This window comes from Styela clava, chromosome 6 (assembly GCF_964204865.1).
Source record: "Styela clava chromosome 6, kaStyClav1.hap1.2, whole genome shotgun sequence".
NCBI classification, from domain to species: domain Eukaryota; kingdom Metazoa; phylum Chordata; class Ascidiacea; order Stolidobranchia; family Styelidae; genus Styela; species Styela clava.
Genome location: NC_135255.1, coordinates 15,435,507 through 15,458,193, shown reverse-complemented (window position 1 = coordinate 15,458,193; position 22,687 = coordinate 15,435,507). Strand labels below are relative to the sequence as shown.

At 33.6% G+C, this 22,687-nt stretch overlaps 1 protein-coding gene across 1 annotated transcript in view; it reads right to left on the bottom strand.

Annotated features, from left to right (window-relative positions):
- Positions 1-22,687, bottom strand: part of LOC120331400 (rho GTPase-activating protein 5-like) — a 55,619-nt gene that overhangs the window by 29,198 nt on the left and 3,734 nt on the right. The window contains exons 5-15 of the mRNA XM_078114060.1: positions 9,694-9,939; positions 9,147-9,318; positions 8,292-8,484; positions 6,613-6,820; positions 4,950-5,057; positions 4,220-4,335; positions 3,685-3,793; positions 2,912-3,058; positions 2,053-2,213; positions 1,014-1,140; positions 256-502 (exon numbers count right to left, since the gene is read on the bottom strand). Of these exons, the coding sequence (XP_077970186.1) occupies positions 256-502; positions 1,014-1,140; positions 2,053-2,213; positions 2,912-3,058; positions 3,685-3,793; positions 4,220-4,335; positions 4,950-5,057; positions 6,613-6,820; positions 8,292-8,484; positions 9,147-9,318; positions 9,694-9,939 (1,834 nt within the window). The remainder of the gene's footprint in view (positions 1-255; positions 503-1,013; positions 1,141-2,052; positions 2,214-2,911; positions 3,059-3,684; positions 3,794-4,219; positions 4,336-4,949; positions 5,058-6,612; positions 6,821-8,291; positions 8,485-9,146; positions 9,319-9,693; positions 9,940-22,687) is intronic.

Sequence of the window (22,687 nt, the reverse complement as noted above, 5' to 3'; positions counted from 1 at the left end):
TGCTAAAATCCATGGGTTAGGGTTAGTATGAGTTCAAATATTCGTAAAATTCAAAATTTCCATAGGTGCAACTGTCGTGGGTTCAAATGCACGTGGATTCAAATTTACGTGGGTTCAAATGTAATGGAACCATTTCTAATACAAGTTACATTTTTTTAACATCTACAGAGGATTTTTTGCAGGTAAGTATGTAGCAAGAAATTCTAAATTTTCTTATTCATAAGCTTCATCAAACAAGTTCAATAAAATCCGTACCAGCCATTGTACAAGCTACAATTCTTATATCAGGATCAATATTGTCTTCACATATTTCTATGACGGTCCTGGAATTTCTGCTGCTTCCTGCTCGTTCTTTGATTCCGTTGATTAATGATCTCATGGCTCGTCTGATTTGAGACTCATGAAATCTACGATTGTAAGCGTATTCTGGTTCCATTACATCGATAAAAGGACATCCAAGGACTGCCGCTAGGTTTTCACCTTCGCTGCGAAGTTTAGTGACCTGAGAAAGAAGGATAAGAATACATTTGAAATCAATCATTTTTTATTTTACATAGTTTCAGTATCTGGAGGTCAGTCGCCTATAAAAGGGGTTCTTGAACTTTTAGTGTTACGGAGCTTGTGAAAAAGTTGACAATTATTTATGAAGCCCCAAAATAGAATTTAAATAATAGAAACAAAAAACACATCGTTACATAACGAAAGTTCCTTAAGTAAACGAAAGCTCACAGACCCCTGAGTTTCTCCCACGAAGCCCTGGGACTCCATATAAAGCACATTGAGAACCATGGTCATAACAATAGCTCAGAGATCAATCTCTTTTACCACTGAGTGTGTGAGCACGAATTTGCAATTAGTAAAATTTTCATCCTGGATTATCATATAAACCATGTATGTATGGAGAAGAACAATTGAAAAATGTATAAACTGAATTTTATTTCATAAAAATTATAATATCCTACATAAACACATCGACACACAATACTCGAGTGAGATATTTATGATCAAATTACCTCTTGGTTTGATCCAGCCTGACTAGCAAGTAGGATAGACACGGGAAGACCTTGAAAAGGTGGCGAAATCAATAAAGATCCATCAGATGGCTGCATCACTGTCTGTTCAAGACTTTTTTGGACATATCTGAAAAAAAAATGAAAACAATATATTTGTTATATTAACACTTGTTAAAATTAGGAGCTCAAAGACTTTTTTGGGTGAATAGATATTATTTATTAATATTTGCTAACCACTTGAAAAATAATATGAAGTAAATCACACATGTTTTAAATAAGACATGCATGAAAAAGTGCAAAAACAATGTTTCATTTAGAATTATAAAAGGTAACACAAAAAGATTGTTAATATCGAATATGATGAGACTGATATGCTAGATATCTTTCCAAAAATTTCAAGAAGCTCAAAATGATAAGCCGTGAAGTAATAATATGGGGCTCTCGAAGTATGCGAACCAAGATGGCGGACATCGGAATGTAATATGTGTACTAGGTTAGAGTTGGGCCATAATTTTAGGTATAAATACCACGAGAGGCTCTTGGCTAGTCTTCGAACTGATAATAGGACTAAAATAAGGAAAATTGGAAAGAAATTATCGCCTAACCCTAACCTGTTACCCATGTTACGTTCCGATGTCCGCCATCTTGGTTCGCATACTTCGGGAGCACCAATAATATTTTGACAAACTGGGAAATCAACTCAGTAGGTATAGTGAAAATTATTTCTATACTACTTATTTAAATCCCTGACATTCTTTGTGTCTTCCGAGTCACTACTACCTACTATAACCATAACTATTATATCAACAAACAAAATCAATGCCAATAATTTGAAACAAATTTTCCACTTTGGTAATGGTCTTGACTTTGCTAACATTGTAGGTTGAAATGGTCCGGCCACACGCAGTATACAATATATGGACAGGCTACATAGGAAATAACTAGATAGATAGATAACTCCCTAAACATCAGTCCTAACTTGCCTAGAACCTTATTCGGAGCAAAATTGTAGATCGTTTCAAGAAAAATTGAAACGTACTGTAGAGATTCTAGAGAGGAATACACAGCAATACATCCATGTGGTGAAAACTCAGACGTTTTGAAAGAATTTCTCGGGCTACGGACGTCGCCGTCGATACATCTCAATCTAAGGCTGTGAATACATCCATCCAATGTATAGGCATCCTCTGATGATTGAACCTGAAAAAAGTATTGTTATTAAAAATTTCTGAAAAATATGAATAAGAAAGAATAACAATTAGCCTATTTCTAAAGAAAATTTTGAAATTGGGTAATCTCTAGTGCTTCATACATAGAGATGACAATATTCAAGCAAATACGTATTCAGAAATCCTTGATTTCAAAAGAAATAAGCAAAATATCATCATGGTGTGGTGGTCTAGTGGTCAAAAAGTTAGACTTGATGGTGGACTCAAAGTTCACCACCTCACCACTGTACAATAAACTGAGCAGGCAGTGTTGAAATGGGAGGTTTAGAGCCTTTCCCGACTTTAGCTCCTCACTTGCAGTCGCTGTTTGTAAAGAGCCTCGTTCAGAACAAAAGAGAATAAAAATGTTGAAAAACCATTAAATTTTTTTTTCAAGTTTCAAGCCTGCGCATTTAATTTCCTGGACATTCTGACCCAAGGGCGTGTGTCATTGCTTTATAGCAACTCAGAGTTGAGCTGGCAAGTGCTCAACTGTAAGCTGATTCCTGAATTTTGTCTTGAAGCGTAAGTTTCGAAATAACATACTTACAACAGCAGACATGATGCCGGAATAGAGAGATTTCTTTTTATATGCATCATTTTTTAGAATGCTACCAAGTCTCTAACAGACCATGAAAATATATTGCATCTGTCTGTTCTAAACCCATTGTAAGGCAATTCCCAACTTACCGTAATTTCGTTAGCTAATTCTCTTGATAATCCATCAGCACCAAGCAACACAACGTTCAAGGTTTTTGAATCAGGTTTCAATTGCCATTTGCTGCTTGGCAATGGCTTGTCTCTTGGTTTTGTCTTCTTAATTTGAGAGACGAGACGCTGAAATAAACATTTTTTACTCAGTTATTCAAAACGAAAACGTAGATAAAAAAGGAGTGGATTGGGAAAACATTTATAACTATAGATTAGTAGAAACTACTCCGTTCTGAAATAAAAGAATACAATAGCTAATGTATGATAAAAGGCTAATAAATCACGGTTGATAAAATGATTCATTTAGTCTTTCCACATAAAATTTTTTTGATAAATTTCTTTTTTTTTTCGACCTGCTCAATGCTCAATTCGGTTTAATACTGATCAGTAATCACATTACAACATACTAGCAAATACTAGTAAACATACTAGTCAGTCTTATTACCATTCAATGACGGAATTAAATGGTAAGGCAGGTTGCAGACCAGCTAACATCATCTTACTCAAGGTGTGATGAATTGGTTAGGCAATGCAGAACCGGGAAGATTCCAGTCATTCCAAAAACAGTAACATCCTATGCGTAAAGTAGCTGATTGTATCTAGCTTTTGAAGTGAAGCGCATGAAAGAGTGTCATATAAAAAACATATTATATTTTAATTTATTGAGATCTATTTTTTGTAAAGAATGAATAATGGCTAGTAATATGTCTCCACTAGCTACAAAAAAAAAATGTGAATAAAGTGATATATACCTCTAAACATCTATGTCCCCATTCATCTTGATTAGGATACAACATGCTAGAGATATGTCTGTTCAAAATATCATCCCGATCTTTTAGAAGTCTGTCCATGGCAACATATCTGTTGATATATAAAAAAATGATTTAATAACAAGCAGTAACAAATACTCACTACTGGTATAGTAGGATAGGACCTTCTAGATGAGAAAAACTAACAAAACGAATCAATAATATAACTACAGCTTCTCATTCAGTCCGAGTATCTACATGAGTCGAGTAAAAGACAATCGTGAGATGAAGATATGCTAATACATCAAAAATAATGTATATATTGATATATTTTTACAAGATGAAATATTTTTTCTAGTTGCAAATATGACAGTTTTCATTTTCTAAGTCGAAGGTTACCAAACATTTCAAACTCACGACACTCTCGCTATAAGTAATACAAATCCCAATGCATGGAAAGAAAAATATGACTTAAGAGCCACTGCTATAAACTGTAATTCAAATTTCCATATACTAAACAATTAAAGTGATAGCAGACCTTTTGTCAATTCCCAGTGCATCATGAATACCCATGTGTGTTGCTCCAACAAAAACTTCAGCTTTTTCATAAAGAAGTTCTTGGAAATCCAATTTTGCTTTCGTTGTGATATCAGCCTGAAATTGTGTGTTAAATATTTGTTAATAGATTGTTGAAATAACTAATATATATATAAGATATTTGTTAAATGCCAATACAAAATTAACATTTTTCTGCCGTGGGAAAAATGACCCGGTGCAGGAAAGGCAAAGATTTCTTCACAGAATATGTCAGATAATATAATCCTTACATAAAAAAAGAATGGAGGTAATAAATTTAGTCAATGCATGTGTCAAAAACATGGCAGAGAAGTGGTTCAGGTTAACCATCAAGATTACACAGTTGGTGAATTGGAACTCGCTCTTCGGTCAAACTCAGATGCCCCTTACCTAGGCCATAATAAAAATGAGCGGGCTTTGGTGAAAGAAAAAAAGATTCTTATTCTCCTCAGGCATCGATGACTTCTTGATTGGAGCCTCATTTGAAGAGAATACATACAAACCTTCCATTCAAATAAATATCCACGAAATGAAACTGTTTTGGTTGTTGAAGCATGTTTAATTCGATCTTAACCGCATTTAACTGCATATCGGGTTGATAGACAATGATAAATTCAACTTATTTCAAATCAGGTCACATTTGAAAAAACGTTTAGGTCTTAGGAAAACAGATGCAGCAACAATCCACAAACCTGGAATTGCTCATAAATAGTTGAAACTTCGGCTTCTGTTAATTCGCTAATAAAATCATATTGCCTGAAATATCGAACAACATCGCCCCACTCGCATCCTGGAGTCACCTGGTGTGAATTAAAAAGCGAAGTTATTTGAAAAATGAAATAGATTTGACATATTGACTATGGATTCTTGTAAATATCTTAATCAAAATTACATTAACTAATTTTCTTTGTTTTTGGGTGGATGAGCATTAAATATCTCATATATCATGTTGTCAGCAATTATGAATAGCCTACAACACAATAATTTATTGTCACAATTAGAAAGTAACCCTTTTTTAAGAGAATTCATGCTAGCAATTTACTTATTTTCTCAGGGTATTTATATATTTTGACTTGCTGAGACAGTTTAGTATTCTTGAACTGCATTATGTTACTTCCAGAGAATGAAGTAATGTGTGATTAATTATTCATTCCACAATAAATCATTACACTTGTAGTTGATAAGACAAGAATTATTGTATTGGCAAGCTGGTGATACATCATGAATAATTAAAGAATGAGCGTGCAAGGATATGCAACACATTTGTGGTGAGAATGTCACCAATATTTTTGAACATTACAGAATTTTGTATTTCAATTCGGGTATAATAAACATTGCTAGAAAAGCTAAATTTATTTGAGTTTATGAATTTGACAAAATTACCAAGTTTGTGGTTGAGAGTCTTGCATCATATTTTTAGAAAATTTTTGAAAGTCGTTTTGATTCTTCCTACAGTCAGTGCATAAAAATCCACTAACACACAAAGGCAGTGGGAATGTGGCAGTAGTTAGGCATGTGTTGCATAATTTAACATAAAAAGGTATCTGTACCACAATGTTATCTTATTCTTTTTGAAAAAATAATTCATGAACATTCATTTGGCATTTTCTTGAGCATCAGATAATAGAGACTTATAATGTTAAATTTTCAAATTAAAATACTGTAAGATATCTCCTAAAAATAAGAATTGATTATATCCAACTTCAAATGTACTCTAATATTCGATTCATTTCAAACAACCCTGATCGTAGTGATGAAAAAGTATCATTACATTTATTTTACTCCATAAAGCCTCTTAGTCAGTTAAGAAGTTTAAGATTGCGGACATCATGGCAGACCCATAATTATTAGCTTTTAATTATAATTTATATAAAAACAAACATGTCATTGCTATATAAGTACAATCATCCAGACATAATTAGAAACCTAAGTCATCTGCATATGAAAATTCTAAACACATAATCTTTAAATTTAAAATTATGGTTTATCCCCAAGGATGATCAAATCCAATGCAAATATTTCAAAACTTTGCCTAGCAATTATTTTCTATTTTGACTCAAATAATTCGAAGGATTATAATTTTACACTGTAGGAGGATAATGATGCATTTTAAACATTAACTGTATTAGTAAATTTGGTATTAAAATTATTTTCACAGCAAAAAATACCAAATTTCATAAACACAAAAACGATACAATTTATTTGAATAATCAAAACCCAATTTCAAAGTATCATAAATTTGGAATTGTTTCAGACAGACAATTCGGACATTTATATATCAACAACATATAATTAGGCTCGCGGTATCAGAAAAAAAGTTACAACACCAAGCCAATATTATACTGAAGCTCTTACCTGTGGAGATTTTAGCAATGTTTCTTTGAAAGCGAGTTTCATGTCGTGCCTATGTTGTTTTAATTCCAATTCTCTTCTATGATTTAGATACGCATTCTCTGCATCCACTGTTCGTAACAATTCTAAAGGTATTCTTCTATCTTCTAGTGAATTTACATGATCATTTTCATACCATGGTGTAGCGCTACCTTCCAGTTGTATAAACCAGCTGAAAATAGTAATAAAAATCTTTTATTATTAATGAAATCGATTATGACAATATTATGAAAAAAAATCTTTTGATGCCATATAATAGATTAAGTACAGTCTAGCTTATACTTATTTACATCCATCAAAAATCCTTTGTATACAATTTTACTAGGTCAGTGATACATTTATTTATTGGTTTGGTGTTATCTCAAGTATTGAGATCCTTCGAGAATCCATCAATGTTTTATCTTGTGGACAGGCAGATGTTCTTCTACATTGTACGCAATTATTCTTTCGCATATGTATATATGTGAGTAGATGATTTAGAAATTTAAATTTACACTTTAGTTGAGGTTATATTTACACAGTGAAAGTATATTATCAAATTTCACAGTACATAATAACAGATTTTATATATAAAATGCTAAATCTAAATCGCCAATATTTTTATAAAGGATTCGAAAAAGATTTGTTGGAAGTTTCAAGTTGAACTTAACAGAAATGGTTGGTTTTGATCAAAAGGTGCAATAGTGATTAATTTCAGCCTTTTCCTAGTTCGACAATTGTCTAATTTCATGATCTGCGGAATAGCATGGGAATTACTTTGAAAAATTTCCATTTCCATACACAAAAAAAATCACGTAAATATGCTTTCTTCCTGCAATTATATGAACTGTTTCATCTATAAGCTATTAACGAAAACTATTTATCATAAAACTAAAAGTACAGCCATTCAACCATAGATAATAATGATCAATGATGCATACCGACAAGAAAAACAATTTATAACAATTTTAAGACAGTTTGGTGAAGGAATGAATTCCTACATCAAATAGGAGAAAATAAATGCTGTTTATATCGTACTGAAAAAACTTCTGATTGCTTGGGTCCAAAGGAAAAAATCTTTATCTAAATAACATGCAACAAAATGCTATATAGAAATTAAGTTTTTGATAGTATAAATTGATCTGTTTGTTTCTTGCAATATAACGTATAAGCCAAAACTACTCCTTATCCAAAATATTTATCACTGAAAATATATTATGAAACCCCTTCAGAAGCACCCTTTCAAAATAGCATGAATTTGTAAAATTTTCCAGAGATAAATTTTTCTGCAACCATGGTTCAAAGAATGGACTCATAACTAATTAGGTGGATAAATGATTGTTTCAGCAAAATTTTATTTATACTGTTTGTTTTTAAATTGGCATCCTAGTGCTCGTTAATTCACCTTTTTTTTTTAAATGGTACTATTGGCTGCAAGTGCCCAACAAATATTGTGGTACCGTTACTACCACTTTCACGGTCATATTTTTGATCAATTATCCTCTGTTTTCAAAATTTTAATATTTCAAAGTGCTAAAAATATTTATTTGCAACTGAAATTTTCAAAAAAGAATGATAAGTCAGTATCAATGAATCTCAGGCCTTGATTTCATGTTGAAATAAAATAAAATTGTAATAAAATCATTACAATTGAACTCAAATACCTGTTAAAAGTGGGTTGTTTTGTCATAATGGAAATTGTATCCTGCCATGTAGCACCGAGTAATGATAGATCTGGTAGAATCATACGAAAAGCTCTTGACAAATATCTCAAATAATCGTTTTGCATTGACATTCTGTATTCATCTCGCAGTCTATTGACGTGTTTGCGGAAAATTTTTGATGCAAAGTTTTTACCTTCAAAATGAAATGTGGAAATTAAAATATATATATGGAATCCAATCGTCATTGCTCATCATTGTAAACTGCTTGTCTGAGGAAGTCTGATTTTGGTCGGGCGAAACGTTACAGAAATACATTTGTGTTAGTGTGTAGCTGGACTCTTAAATTGCATTAATATATAGATTGTAAATTGAACACTTGGTTACATATTCTGAAATTCATACTGTTTTAATTTAAGTTTTTTAAAACTTTTTTCTATGGTTAGGAAATGAAACCAGTATTTCAAATATACAGAAGCACTACTCAAATATGCAGACACAATGGTATCACATCTGCGCCGGTACAGCCCTAGAGTTTTCTGAAAAGATCGACAGAAAGTGACAGTCAAAAAAAAATTGTTTCTCTTCAATTAAAATGCGAGCAAAATTTCTGGTGAAATAGCAGATCCATGGAACTCAGAGTAAAAATAAGGTAAATAGCCTCCTAGTGACCTCAATCTGAGTCTCTCACTTTTATCAAGAACTGAATATCTGAGTTCGATTGGAACATTAGTTGTGGAAAAAAGAGATCTCTTCACAACAATAACAATAAGACAAACCTTAACAATAACAACCAACAAAAATTTAGCCAAGTGATCCATATATAAATTTTGTGTCAAATAACTGAAGAAAGCTTACCCAGAAGTTCAACATATCTTTTATATGCTGGCTTATCTTCCAAATTTTTCCTGGCAGTTCCCCAATTCTCATGATATGATTTCACGACCTCCGAAAGCAGTTTTTTCAAATCTTCTGATGCCTGGCCTAAGATATCTTGTCGTACCTTTGATGCATCTTCATATGAAACATTCTAAAAAGAAAAGAGCAAAGCTCAAATACATGGATGCGAAGAGCGCACATCGGTACCAGTAGGATGAAGTCCGAGAGTAAAATGTTCGCTGAGAAGAACAGTGGACAAGCAATATGAAATAAAACATGCTTAGATTGAAATAATAATTTTGGATAAAAAAATTTGGTCTTGAAGGACTAAAAAGGAAATTTGAAAATATAGGTTTTCAACTGACTTATTCCATCTTTGAGTACTGAATATTTGAGAGCAATTGGTCAATTCGTTGCTGGGTGTGGTGATGGGCATTGGATCAAAATCAAATATTTTCAATCTGCGATACCAACATAATTATATCTAACCCTTCCCCCAATTCCAGTTTTATCATAAAAATCTCACCTTTGTCTTTGACCTTGCTTTATCAATCATTTGAGCCAGAACCATAAAAGCAAGTTCCACATTTATATTTTCCTCCGCAGAAGTTTCTACGATAGGAATCCATCCCTTCTTTCCACCAGGAGAACTTGCAAATTTCTCTGCCTCTTTCGCATAAGGTTCTACACGTTCGTCACATTTTGTCAGCACCAATACTATCGGTTTCTTGGTTTTAGACAGGTAATGATAGCAGTTCTGGATGAATTTCACCTGATAAAGAAAATTGAGGATTTTGAATGTGAAGAACTGAGATTTTATCAAATATATATGAAATAATATCTTCAATTCGATACAATTCAATTCGAGTTTAAAATGTCAATTCATTTTATATTTTTGAAAACGTTCCACTAGTTCTGTGATCAAATCTAAATACTAATGTAACACGGATTTAAAATTCACTATATTCTGAAGATATGCATTAAACCCAAAAATATGTAAAACGAATCAATTATTCGAATGTATATAAATTTCATTATACTTGATATAAAATAATTTTAAGTCAAGGAGTGCTTTAAAATATTTTTATTTGAAAATTAAATATTTCGAGATGTCAGACAAGCAGATTAAAACGTACGTTATCTCAACTGAAAACAAAAAACACAAAGAAAACAATGACATTTATATATAGATGTCGTTTTAGATGTGATCAACATGAACATATGTGATTTTCCACATAAACTTGCCCCCAATTTGGAATGTATTAAATATTTTTTTCAGAATGTTCAAAAAAAAAGCTAGAATGAAATCTATTAAACTGCCAGGAATCCAGACATTACAATTTAGTATACTCTTAGCAACCTGTCTTTTCCTCATAAAATTAATCTTGCTACACAACGTGGTCACAGACTCACCATGGTTAAAAATATTATATTGAATTGCTAATCTTAACAGAGCAATCTCGATTTATCCTTGATGTATTGAACATAGGTATTCAATATAATAACCAAATATTGAGAAATTTAAAGTAAACACAACTGAACATGTGTCCCCATATTGTTGTTTTACAGCGTTACACGACCACACCCATGATGCAAGAGCATATCTATTGTACATATGATCAGAATGATGTGAAGCAAATGTACTAATGTATCAGTATAAGGTCACCTATATTGAAAGAACCCATATGCCTTCATTAAATACACATAGACACGATTCTTTATCAAAGAAACCCCACCCATTAGTCTAGTTCAACCGATTAATTCAACGTACAAAGCTTTTTTGACGTAGCATTACGTAGTGTATTTTATTCAACATAAACCCCATGTAGAGTACTCAATGGAGACAAGTATACTTGACTTAAAGAAAATACCAGATCTTTAAGTTTAGATTGCACAAGTTATGCGATAATATATAATGTCAATGTCAAACTGGCGATGTAAAATAAAAGCTACATTATTACAACATAATTCAAAATACTCTTTTTAGAATGCATTCAGTAATGTTAAAAACACAGAAAGGTAAGAGATTATTTCATTCATGAAAGACTGCTTGCTAGTCAAATCGAAAATATAAATGAGTAGTTTATTACAAAATCTTGTTCTAAAGAGATTTCTAATGGATTATTTTAAGAATGATTCTGACAAGCAGATCCATTTAAATTATACACACAAGACATTCAGTCAGTTTAAACATGGGAATCATGTAAAATCATAATATATCCATGATTTGGACTAAATAAACGCTCGTAAAAATGAGCTATGTCATTTTTTTCAAGCATTATAGAATTTTGATTTGTACCAATATTTCAATTTCTAAATTTTTTTAAAATTGCATTCATAATGTCTGAGAATTCTGAACTAGCCATCAGGGAGACAAAGACCTAAATTTTTTTTAAATTGCATTCATAATGTCTGAGAATTCTGAACTAGCCATCAGGGAGACAAAGACATGATAATGATGATAAATCACATTCAGAAGGTCATATTTTCATCAGTTAGTATGGTAGAATTGTTTCCTAATTGCACTGCAAATCAATAATGAACAACTAATGACAAATTGCCTTTACAAGATAGCTGAAATGATCATTGATAAATAGCTTTCAAAAATCCCAAACCTTAATAAATCAAACCTTCAAAAATCTCTGGTTAGACTTCAAATTTCATGGTTGATTTAAATAGTGTATCACTATCAGTGAACCACTCAATTCAGATTTTAATATTATGAATTCGTAATAACAAATGTGATTTGGGGGTACCCCTTTGTTTCAAGACTTTCTATGACTGCATTATTTGAATATTACCGGTCTAGAGGATGTAGTTATGAACAAATATGCCTTCAACGACTTTCTAATGTGGAACAAATATTACAGCTATTAGGAAGTCGTTAATTGTAATTGCATTGTTGGTAGACAGACATTATAGAAAACCTATGAAAGAAATAGTTTACTGGCTTTTATTAATGAATTTAGAAATATGGCAATAATTAACCATGAGTGTGGCTACCCATGATCAGGCTCTTGGGAGAGAAAGGTTTCTGAATAAATTGAAATTCATAGATTTTCCTGGCAACCAGAAATGGCCATAACTGAACATTCTATTATATTCGAAAAAATATTATTGGTCAGTTCAAGCACAGGAATTTGCCCACTGTAATTTGACAAATGGAGAAATGGCACATAACAATTCCAGCATACAATCAAATAAAATCATGATGTAGGTCTACACCAGTGGTTCCCAAACTTTTTCGAAAAAATTGTCTGACGGACCCCTCGCAATTTTGTTTTTGTTTCGCGGCCCTGTGCACTAATTGACTAAAATAAAACATTATCAAAGAAAGACAGAAAGATATCACATAAAACAAGATCGAAACAAAAATAAATGCTCCACATGGTGTAGTTCAAAACATATCTTCACCTGCGTTTATCACGATAAAATTACATACGATTATCTCAATTTTAATTTTAGAAGACATTTTAAAATTGATAATACAGAGTTGAAAACGTAAAAATATATGCCTACCGTTACCGTGTGTCAAAGACTAAAATTGACATAAAAAAACTAAAACGTAGTGCCTCTCTGACTGCGCTATACTTACCGCTATCTACCTTTCAAAACAAAAGCGTAAAACAGCATTTAGGAACGGAGTGGCATACTTTATGAACTACGTACTGTAATTCTCTCCTATAACAACAAGCATGCAAAAAGGCAGCGCCATCTACACCTCCAAGTGCAGTTTTAAGTATTTAGCGGGATTTCCAAACAATGGCCGCTATGGCTAAACGGCGCTCCAGAAGCATATGTACCAAGATGTCGCAAGACCTGAACCCTAACCGGTACACAATACCATGTTCAGGTTGTGCGCCATCTTGGTGCACATGGATTACTTCTGGAGCTCCGGCCAAACCACGGCAACTGACTTTTTAGCTGCCACTAACCGGTACCACGGCAGCAAATTAAAAAACCATGTCGGGTAAACTTTTGATGTTGTAACCAAGGCATGTCGGATGTATTGGCAGGGCTGCCCCTGTTGATGACAAATAATGAGTAGGTTGGTACTTTTTTTTATCGATAAAGTTTTAATGGATTTGAGGTTTGGTTCCAGATTTAAAATTCTGTATATTAAACTAAAATCTGGCACATGACTTTGTTAATATGCCGATAATACTGATTACTAAATTATAGCGCCTTTAAACCATGGCATGAGACGCCGCGGTTTGTTCGTGGCAGGAGCTGCCATAGCTTTGTGACGTCACAATTGGGAAAGCGTAATCGAAACAGACCGTGAAGAATCAGTGTCCTCAGCAGAGATTGTGAAGCATCAAAAGGCAATAAATGTGTCTTTACAAATTTAAGCAGTTAATTTTTGCATTATCAAACTTTGAGCCATATAACAGATTTTTTTTGCGGACCACCGGAAAGTGCTTCACGGACCCCAAAAGGTCCGCGGACCCTAGTTTGGGAACCACTGGTCTACACTAATACTCTCTTTCACGGTAAAATTGAACGATTTTCATGAAACGATAATATTAGATGAAGAGTTTCTCACTTATTATCATTTTGAAATCTAATATTCCTTTGTTATCAAATATATTTCGAGTGTTACTTCACTCCTTCTTGGCGGTTATTTCGTCTGCCGCAGAATATAGCAGCAATATAACGATCGACGGAAATAATCAGCTTGTTTGTTGCAATTTCGCGATTGCGCAATCAGCGGGCAGACGACTTTCGATAACGCAAATAGGAAAACTAGACTTTTGCCTACGGCCGTAAATGAAATAGTTGTTATTATAATGGGCTATAACGCTATATAAAAAGGCCGTAAATACTACGAAATACATACACATCAATCATTTTTACATTTTGTAGATAATGCTGTATCAACCTTACCATACTAAGAGTGTTTTGGTTTGATAACTTGGGCCGATTGCAGCATTACGACTAGCTTCAATTCCGCCCGGGGCGTTGCCTTTTTGTCTTAGAGCTACTTAAATGATGATAGCAAAGCAATACAAGATGGCGATATTGTTTGTGAAAATCCCAGACTAAACCATCACAAAAATATCCGCTGAGTAGCAAAACTAAAGCGCCGGTAAAGTTGTTTTACTCGCTTCAGAAGCATTTAACCACAGCCCATAGTAAAATCGTGGTTCAAATTGCCACGTCTCGCTGCGGTAGCTGAAATGTTGTTGCTCACAATTGTTTATTTCACAAAACCATATAGCTGTTGTAAAACGAAAGTCGTGCTCGTACATAAGGAAATTCACCGCTATCGACGGACTCGTGAAAACTGACGCGAGACAGATTCCAATTAACTTGAATGAAAGCACGCGCTTTCAATTTAATGACGGTTACAATTACAAGTGAATGAAACAGAAAATGGCATCATATTGAGAAACCTTAGGTTATTATACTAGCGTTCATGGGCAAATTGAAATTATTTGGTGCATACAAACATTTAGTTGAAATTTGTGACTCGAAGTATGGAAATCCCATTATTGGTTGTTCACGAAAGTTTTGTAATATTATGATGAAGCGACGCAATGTTTTCCGACTTAATGCAAAAAGGTCGACGAAATTTACTCTTAAGTAATGATAATTCTATTAAAATTTTCACTTGGAATTAAATAAATATATTTGCATATTCGAAATCTAACTTACAAGAAAAATAATCACTGATAATATTAAAATGGAGACCTATAAGGAAAAAGTAACAGTCGAAGAATGTCATTTTTTAACCAAGTTTTTGCAAACATGGCTCTGTAAGGCAACCACCGATACGCAATGATTTGAGTACCGGAGGTACCGGAATACATCCGAAATAGTCCAATCCAACGCTTTAACCATTGAATGATTGCGCCTATGTCTCGGCAAATTCCCGTACGATAATTGTATATCTGAAACTCACAGCTTTGGTACTACTTCGACCAAATAAAAACCAAGACGATTAGCAGATTTTGTATGCAAATGCGATTATTTCCCTCTAGCTATTTACATGACGGGTTCTCAACAACACGGGTGGTCAGATGAATTTCGTCTGCCCATTATCATATGACAGTCTGAATCCGCTGACCAAATTAATCTTATGCACGATTTTCTCAAATTCACCAATTCATCAAATTTCAAGCATGTTGTATTAATACTCGCAAATATAATGTTTGATTATCTTCGTGACTTGCATGTTATAATGAAGAAAGCGACGGTGCAGAGTTAAGTCGCAGCTAAACATGAGCAAAAAGTAAAATGAGACTTCACAGAACACGTAGGTATGCCTATAACTTTCTCATTCAAGTCTTGTACATAATTTTTATAACCTATGACCTCTATTTAGGCGAATAATACAATATAAATCATAACATAAGTAATTTATGCGGTTACGCGCCATATTGTCAAAATTTGCAAAGAGCGAGAGTATTATCGAGAAAAGGCTTCGGAATTTTCTTGTTATTTGCGTCATCAGTTACGCAACATAAAACAAAACCAAACAAACAGGACTTTACGGCAATTCATGGTATGCGACGTGCCTGTTAAAATTGTGAAAAATATTTCTACACGGCGAGTAAATGCCTCTGTAGTATTTCCCTTGATATTTAGATGGACTATTAGTATTAGGACAGCAAAATTTGGTCCATTTCGGCACAAGTCGACACGACTTGGAACGGGGCGCCGATGACTGAAAATCATCACAAACTACCAAGGTCAATCCCGTCTGATTGTAGATGACAAATGCACCATAAGTTGCGTAATAGCTTTCCAATAAATCGATTTCGACCGTTATTTCCAACATGTCATCAACAGTCCACAAATTTTCAGATTAGTCTCATGAGGGTGAGTATGGAACCATAACAATCGATGAACAATGGTAAAATATTGTTAACAATACAGAAGTTGGTCATAAATATCGTACACATTCATATTATCGAAGTTCGAGGCGCAGACATGGAAGTAAGATGGACAACTTTTCTTTAGTGTAAAGAAAACTCGCGAAACCTGCACATGCGAATAAACAAGACTTTGTACTTCATTAATCTGCCATTCTCATTATCCATTTCAAAAGCGTCTGAAAGTTTATAAAAATAGGGCATAGGCAGAGAAGTACCTAAAGAAGTTTCAAAGATGACTAGGGATGACTATGTTCAAATACAATGTTATTGCACATTTTCTATTTGCAATTTCGAATTGTTTCACCCAAGAATGGCTACTTCTCAGAAATCATGGTAATTCCGATTGTAGAATTCTTTAAAAGGGCAGTTTTTAAAAGGAAAAATTGTTTTGAACATTTAGACCTTGACTGAATTTTCTAATTGATACATCATGCATGAACAAAAAACTGAATTCATTTAGAAATTCTAAAATGTGGCCGAATTATGATTTGTCAATATGTTGACACAGCTGTAATCGGTACGTTACTTAATTTAAATAATGGAAAAATAATAAAAAAGACTTCTCTAATCAAATAGGATTTTAAATAATAGTGTCAATCAACAGATCATTCTTTGCGCGCTACACCGGATATTTGGCAGAGTTTGGTGAAGATATTTAAAAAAATTCTCCTAAATGGCCAATCTTCTTTAATCAAACAGGGCTTCAAATAATATTGCAAATCAAATAATCATTCTTTGCGCTATACACTGGATATTTGGAAGAGTTAGCCTTGGAAACTCAAAATACACATCAACAGATATTTATGAAATTCGTGAGAAATGGGACGTTTCATACAATAGCCCATTCTACATTACTTGTTAATCATCAAAGAAATCGACTAAATGTATCTAAAGTAAATAGATCAAATTTTCAGACCAGACAAAAATCCAAGTCATTAATTAAGCGATGGCCATTCAAAACCCTAAATGCTTGTTATATGCGGCCCAAGTTTGATCTATCTACAGTCATAGAAAACTCAGACATGATTTATGCATGGTATGGACTTTGCTGGCAAAATCTACTTTAGAAAGACGTGATGCGGCGTAATATGACAAACAAAAGAGGTGGTTACAAGGGGCTTAGGAGAAAATCCCTTTAATCCGTTCTTTTGTAAGATCGATTAAACGAGTGTATGGTACTCTTTCAACATATGACATGGTCGTCGTGCGATGTTTCGATATAAAATCTAAAAGCTTGAACAAAAATGATACCGAAATAAACAAGGACAAATCACTACACGTTTTGGGGTATCAGTAACCAGACAAAAATTAAAAGGTTGGGTTTCAATAAAATCACTCCTATAAATTACCACGTGAGGCTAAACTAGGATTGCTGAAAAGGCCGTCGCGATTTCTGGCGATACACCAGCTCGGTAAGGCTAGTACCAAGTGAAAACAATTTCAAACAAATTATTCTTAGTCATTAATTTTGTAGAGAAGATCGCACATGCTACCAAAGACGAATAAACTCCTTTTAACGATCGGGCTATTCAAGTTTTCATCGTTCTCAAATAGGGATTAAAGTTAATCAATTTTACGGTCTGGAATTGTAATTGATCGCTGGTTCACAGCTCCAAAACATGAGCGAACTTACAATCCGGAATCACATATTTACTTGTGTGGCAACGGCGTTTCATGATCATTTTATGAAGTCCTCAAATACGTCAATTTGTGCAATATAAAGATCGGCTGAATTGAAAGTCAAAGAATTTACATTACAACACGGCAATTATTTTCAACAGCATTCCAACAAAGAAATTCCAAACTGGGCAAATATATACAAACTGTTGAAATTTTCGGGGTTATAATTTTGCATGAACGGTGAGGGCACGAGCGCTACCGTGAAGTTTAATAGAATAAATTTTGTCTATTTATAGTGAAGTGACGTAAGCCCAAAAGGCGGAAACGAACATTTACAAGCAGGAAATTACGAAAGCCGTTCTAATGAATTGGATAGATTTGTGAAATTTCCGTTGACAAAGAATTTTGCAAAATTAGCAATTCGTAACTTGATAAAATACTTGGTTATCATTTGGTTGTATAGACAACCGTTAATAGAGATTTATAGAATCTATTTATTGCAGTAATAACTACAGCTATATTTCCCTATATAATATTCTTCTACACAATAAATGAACTTGCAAAACGATAAAAGTTGGTAATATTACAAATTACATTATTGTAATGAACTTCAGTTGGCCAACAAAATAAATACGCAATGATTACGGTAATTCAGTCAGTTCATTTCCTCAGGTGACAAATTGGATATTCCTAAAAAATGTATTTCTGTATTAGTAATACAGCATTCGGAATTCTCCGATTGCTGACAAGCCCGTGAATATTCTAATTCAAATGATTCAAATCTCCAGCCGTTTCACGGCTTATTTACGAGACGCATCACAAGCCTTGCATTGGAGTACACCGGAAACTCGGCACGGCGATTTCGTTTCGCTTTTTTGCAATCGAAAGAAAAACAAATTTGGTTCGAGTTAAAAGCGCCCGGCTAAGATTTAGGGGGTCGACACGGGGTGATACACCTGGAAACCCAATACGGGGTAAAAAGCTTTGGTGTTACTTTGTCTGGAAAATTAAAACGCCGATACAAAATGAAAGATCAGCAAACGGACAAAGCTTTTACAAAATGGAATGGACCAGCAAAATGCCGCTTAAGCTGGTAGATTTGAAACGCGCAATTTGGAAATATCAACTATTCGTGGTTTGAAGCGAAACATACCAAACTGTGTAATTACCAGGAAAACACAAAGTGAAGAATAACTCGACAGTGGAAAGTTTTTACGCACGCGGTATAAGTCAGTTTGTCGGTGATTATTACTGTTTCCCAGTGTTTTGTGTACTTGGGGTCGAATAAAAATCAATTGGATCGGAAGATTTGACGTCTACTTTCGGGCATAGGGCCGGAAATTATCATCATATCGTGGTGTGAGAAATACAAAAGTACAACATACATATGAGTACCTAATTATTTGCTAATATGAAATAAAATAAATATAAACACAGAGATATCATGATAACCATTTTATTATCACACTTGCACAACTGAGCAATAACGGTAAATTGAGATGTGCTTCGCCTCTACCAAGGCCAATTTACAATAATACAAAAGAATGTTCGTGAAATCATTAGCTTTAATGGGGCGTCTGGGAGAAATGGGTGCATCGTCATTACACCGCCTTACCGATACTTTTTGAATAGAAAATAAATACCGCAAATATAGGTATTCACCCTTTCAATGAAAATTAAAAATAACAAACGTCTGGGCGTGAAACATGATGAATCGCCCTGCGTGGCTCAAATCATTTATCGCACATAGTAGTTATTTATATAAAAGACGAGTAAATTTCCGCGAGAAGTTCATTTATGTTGAAGCTGTGTAGAAGCGTCTGAAAAAACGGAAACCTATTTAAATGGGTGAAATGAGAAAAAAATGCAAGTGAAAGGGAGAAAATATAATCAACTCAAGTCGAAATATCTCATTTACCATTCCTCCGTAGAATTATATTTACTTGATCAAATAACTTACGAAAAAACAACAACTCCAAATTTATAATTTAAAGAATAACAACCCGAACTATTAAAATATTAGATCGAATTTATTATCATGCAAGAATATTCACTTGGTCGGTGATAGACCGTAACAATTTCTGGCGAATGGCAATAATCAGCAAAACAACATTTTAACAAAATGAATCAATCGAATTTAACTCAGTGCTATTATTAGTATCACGAGTGATGATTTAGTGATTATTACAAAGCAATCCACGAACACCCGTCACGCTTATTGTGGCCTAAGTTTTGAAGTATCGCAAACGCAAATTGAAGATTGACGATACATGAATAGTAATGTACGGTGTACACAATATGACAAAAAAAGTTGAATTGTATATGTATATGTATATTTCGAAAAATAATTTACCATGAAATAGTCTTGAAATAATATTGTACCAATACGTTAAGAACATTGTTGATAACAGTTATGCTTAAGTTTCTAATAATCGATTAATCATTATACAATCCCATATTGAAAAGGGCCAATTAAAAATCGTTCATTGAATAGTATACTGTATAAGTATGTATGCACGTTCTGATGGCCGATCAAAATGTATGACTAATTGATCGACACATGCGCGATATATCTTTGGCCAATCCACCTCTGTATATGACGCTTAAATGAGCACTTTACCTGAGGTGGAATCGCAGTTTGTGATTATAACGTACTTGACAATCAGGCCTGCAGGGCGTCAAAATAAACATACTAATACAAGCAACGGCGGTGAAATTTACAGCAGGTTTCACGTGGAAATGGCAAAACGAGCCTAGACAGCTTTGATTTAACGAAAATGGCAAGGAATATTAAAGTAGTAAGTCCACACATGTCCATACTGGACACGAAAGCCGAAACAAAGCAGTGTACCCTACCGTGTTTACAAACAAATAAGCTCTCGAGTTTCCAATAGCACGAATTCGCAAAATTATAACGAAAAGCCGTCACGCCAGACAGATTGAAAGTATTTTCATGAATTAAAAATAATACAGCGAAACTTATCAGATCTCACAGGATTCACAGAAAACTTAGGAATAAATATAAGTAATACCCTTCCAGCGACAACAATAAATTTACCTATTCACTACAATAAATAATAAAGCAATATGTCCATATTGACCGAACATTAAATTATAAAAAAAATTGTTGTGCAAGATATTTTATGCCAAAACGACGTAGAACTATCTTTGTTGTTGTATTTCAAGTAAACCGCAACCCTATATGGATAATTTTTTTCCATTTTCATCGATCCTAATTCATTAACCATTATTTTATTTTCGAGTGTAAACACTTATTAACAGGAGTAAAAGGTTTCGCAATTTTGGATTTCTGAATTCACATTTCAGATTAAAAGATATATAATTTCCGTTTCGTGGCTGGGCCGATTCGGCGACATTGCAATCACATATTGTAAAAGTGTGAACGGTATTAAACATTACAAAAGCGAAAAGGCATGAACATTCGATGCATGTCACCACATGACAAATACGACGAGTAAACATTACGTAGAAACCACTGTTTGATTAATTATTCAGTTTCACCACGTGTCTAGGTGGATGGATATTATAAATATAACGCCGTGCCATGGCAACAAACTCTCCCCAGTTGATTAATTATAACAAAATGATGTAATTCTAAGAAACCTTACAACGTATCATTGATTTCTATGTTAAATAAATGTAATAATAGATATTAACAGCGATCTAACAGACGTAATTATGTAAACAAGAACTATCAATTTCTGTGAATTGTCATGAGACTGTTGGGAAATTTTCATGAAGTGACCTTCAGACTGCTCACAAGGAAAAAAGTTTCGTGAGGTTGCGGTTGCCCCTTTCGTTAGGAATAGAAAGATATAAAACGAAAGTGCAATATGTCGAGACTTATTAACATATTTCATAACCTACCAATATACAAATTCAGAATATCTCAATATCTGTTCTTTTTAAAAAGCACCAATATTACGACTAAATCTTTAATTTAATTTGATTATATAAAATTTAGTAGAGAATTCAGCATATATTATGACTTTTCAGGATGATACATAAAACTAGATTATTTGAAACCGAAATGGAAGCATATAAGTACTCTGAATTCTAGTACTAATCATATATGCGGACGTCTCAGTACCTAGTAATGAAAATACTCAGTCCGAAAATGAAGTAATATGACCCCCACTTATCTGTAAGTTTAACAAAAACAAATATATTTTTGTCAAGACTTATAGATGCTTCAATCTGTAACATTTGGTCTGGTATATTTTTTCAAGCCAATCATGTTTTTTGAATACAAAATAGAGATCGAATTCTAGACATGAAATCATGGTTACTTAGTCATAATTGCAATTGAATACCAATTCATTCATGTAAAGCTAGACGGGATATGATCTCGTAGATGGGTATCGTATACATGTAACGTCATAATGATTTTCCTGGTGTCCAATTCCACACCAGAGGTGGAGAAACATTCAATAGGCAGGTTAGTCAACAATCACAACAAAAAGTTTAAAATATAATTTTTTGGAATGATGCAAATTGTAAACGAAGTTAAAACAGGCATTGCCGACCGGGGAAACAATCAATAGGAACGCAGGATACACAAATCACACATGTATTGAAGAACATTGAAGCACTAACTGGCCTAACAAACATTGATATTAAGTGTAGTATTATACACAAAAATTACTTTTTGTAGCATGATGTTCCATAAATAAACCAAGCGAAAATCAGCACTACATTAATGTACTCGGCCATACAAAAATTAAGGATGTTTCAAATAATATCCAGCTTAAGTTAATCTTTTGTTTTGTCAATACTTGCTTTTTGTTGTAATTGTGAGGCAACAGAGGGCCGTTAGCATTAAGATCTAACTCGGAATAGCATATTTTAATTTTTTCTTTCAACTGGCCGAGGGTCGAAAAAAGACGAAATTTGATATTTAAAAACGATGTTTTCGGTCGCGGTCGGTGCATGCGTGTAGATAAGTATATTTCGCGTCGATGATCGCGCCTTATTTGGAAGCTTAAAACAAGACAACCA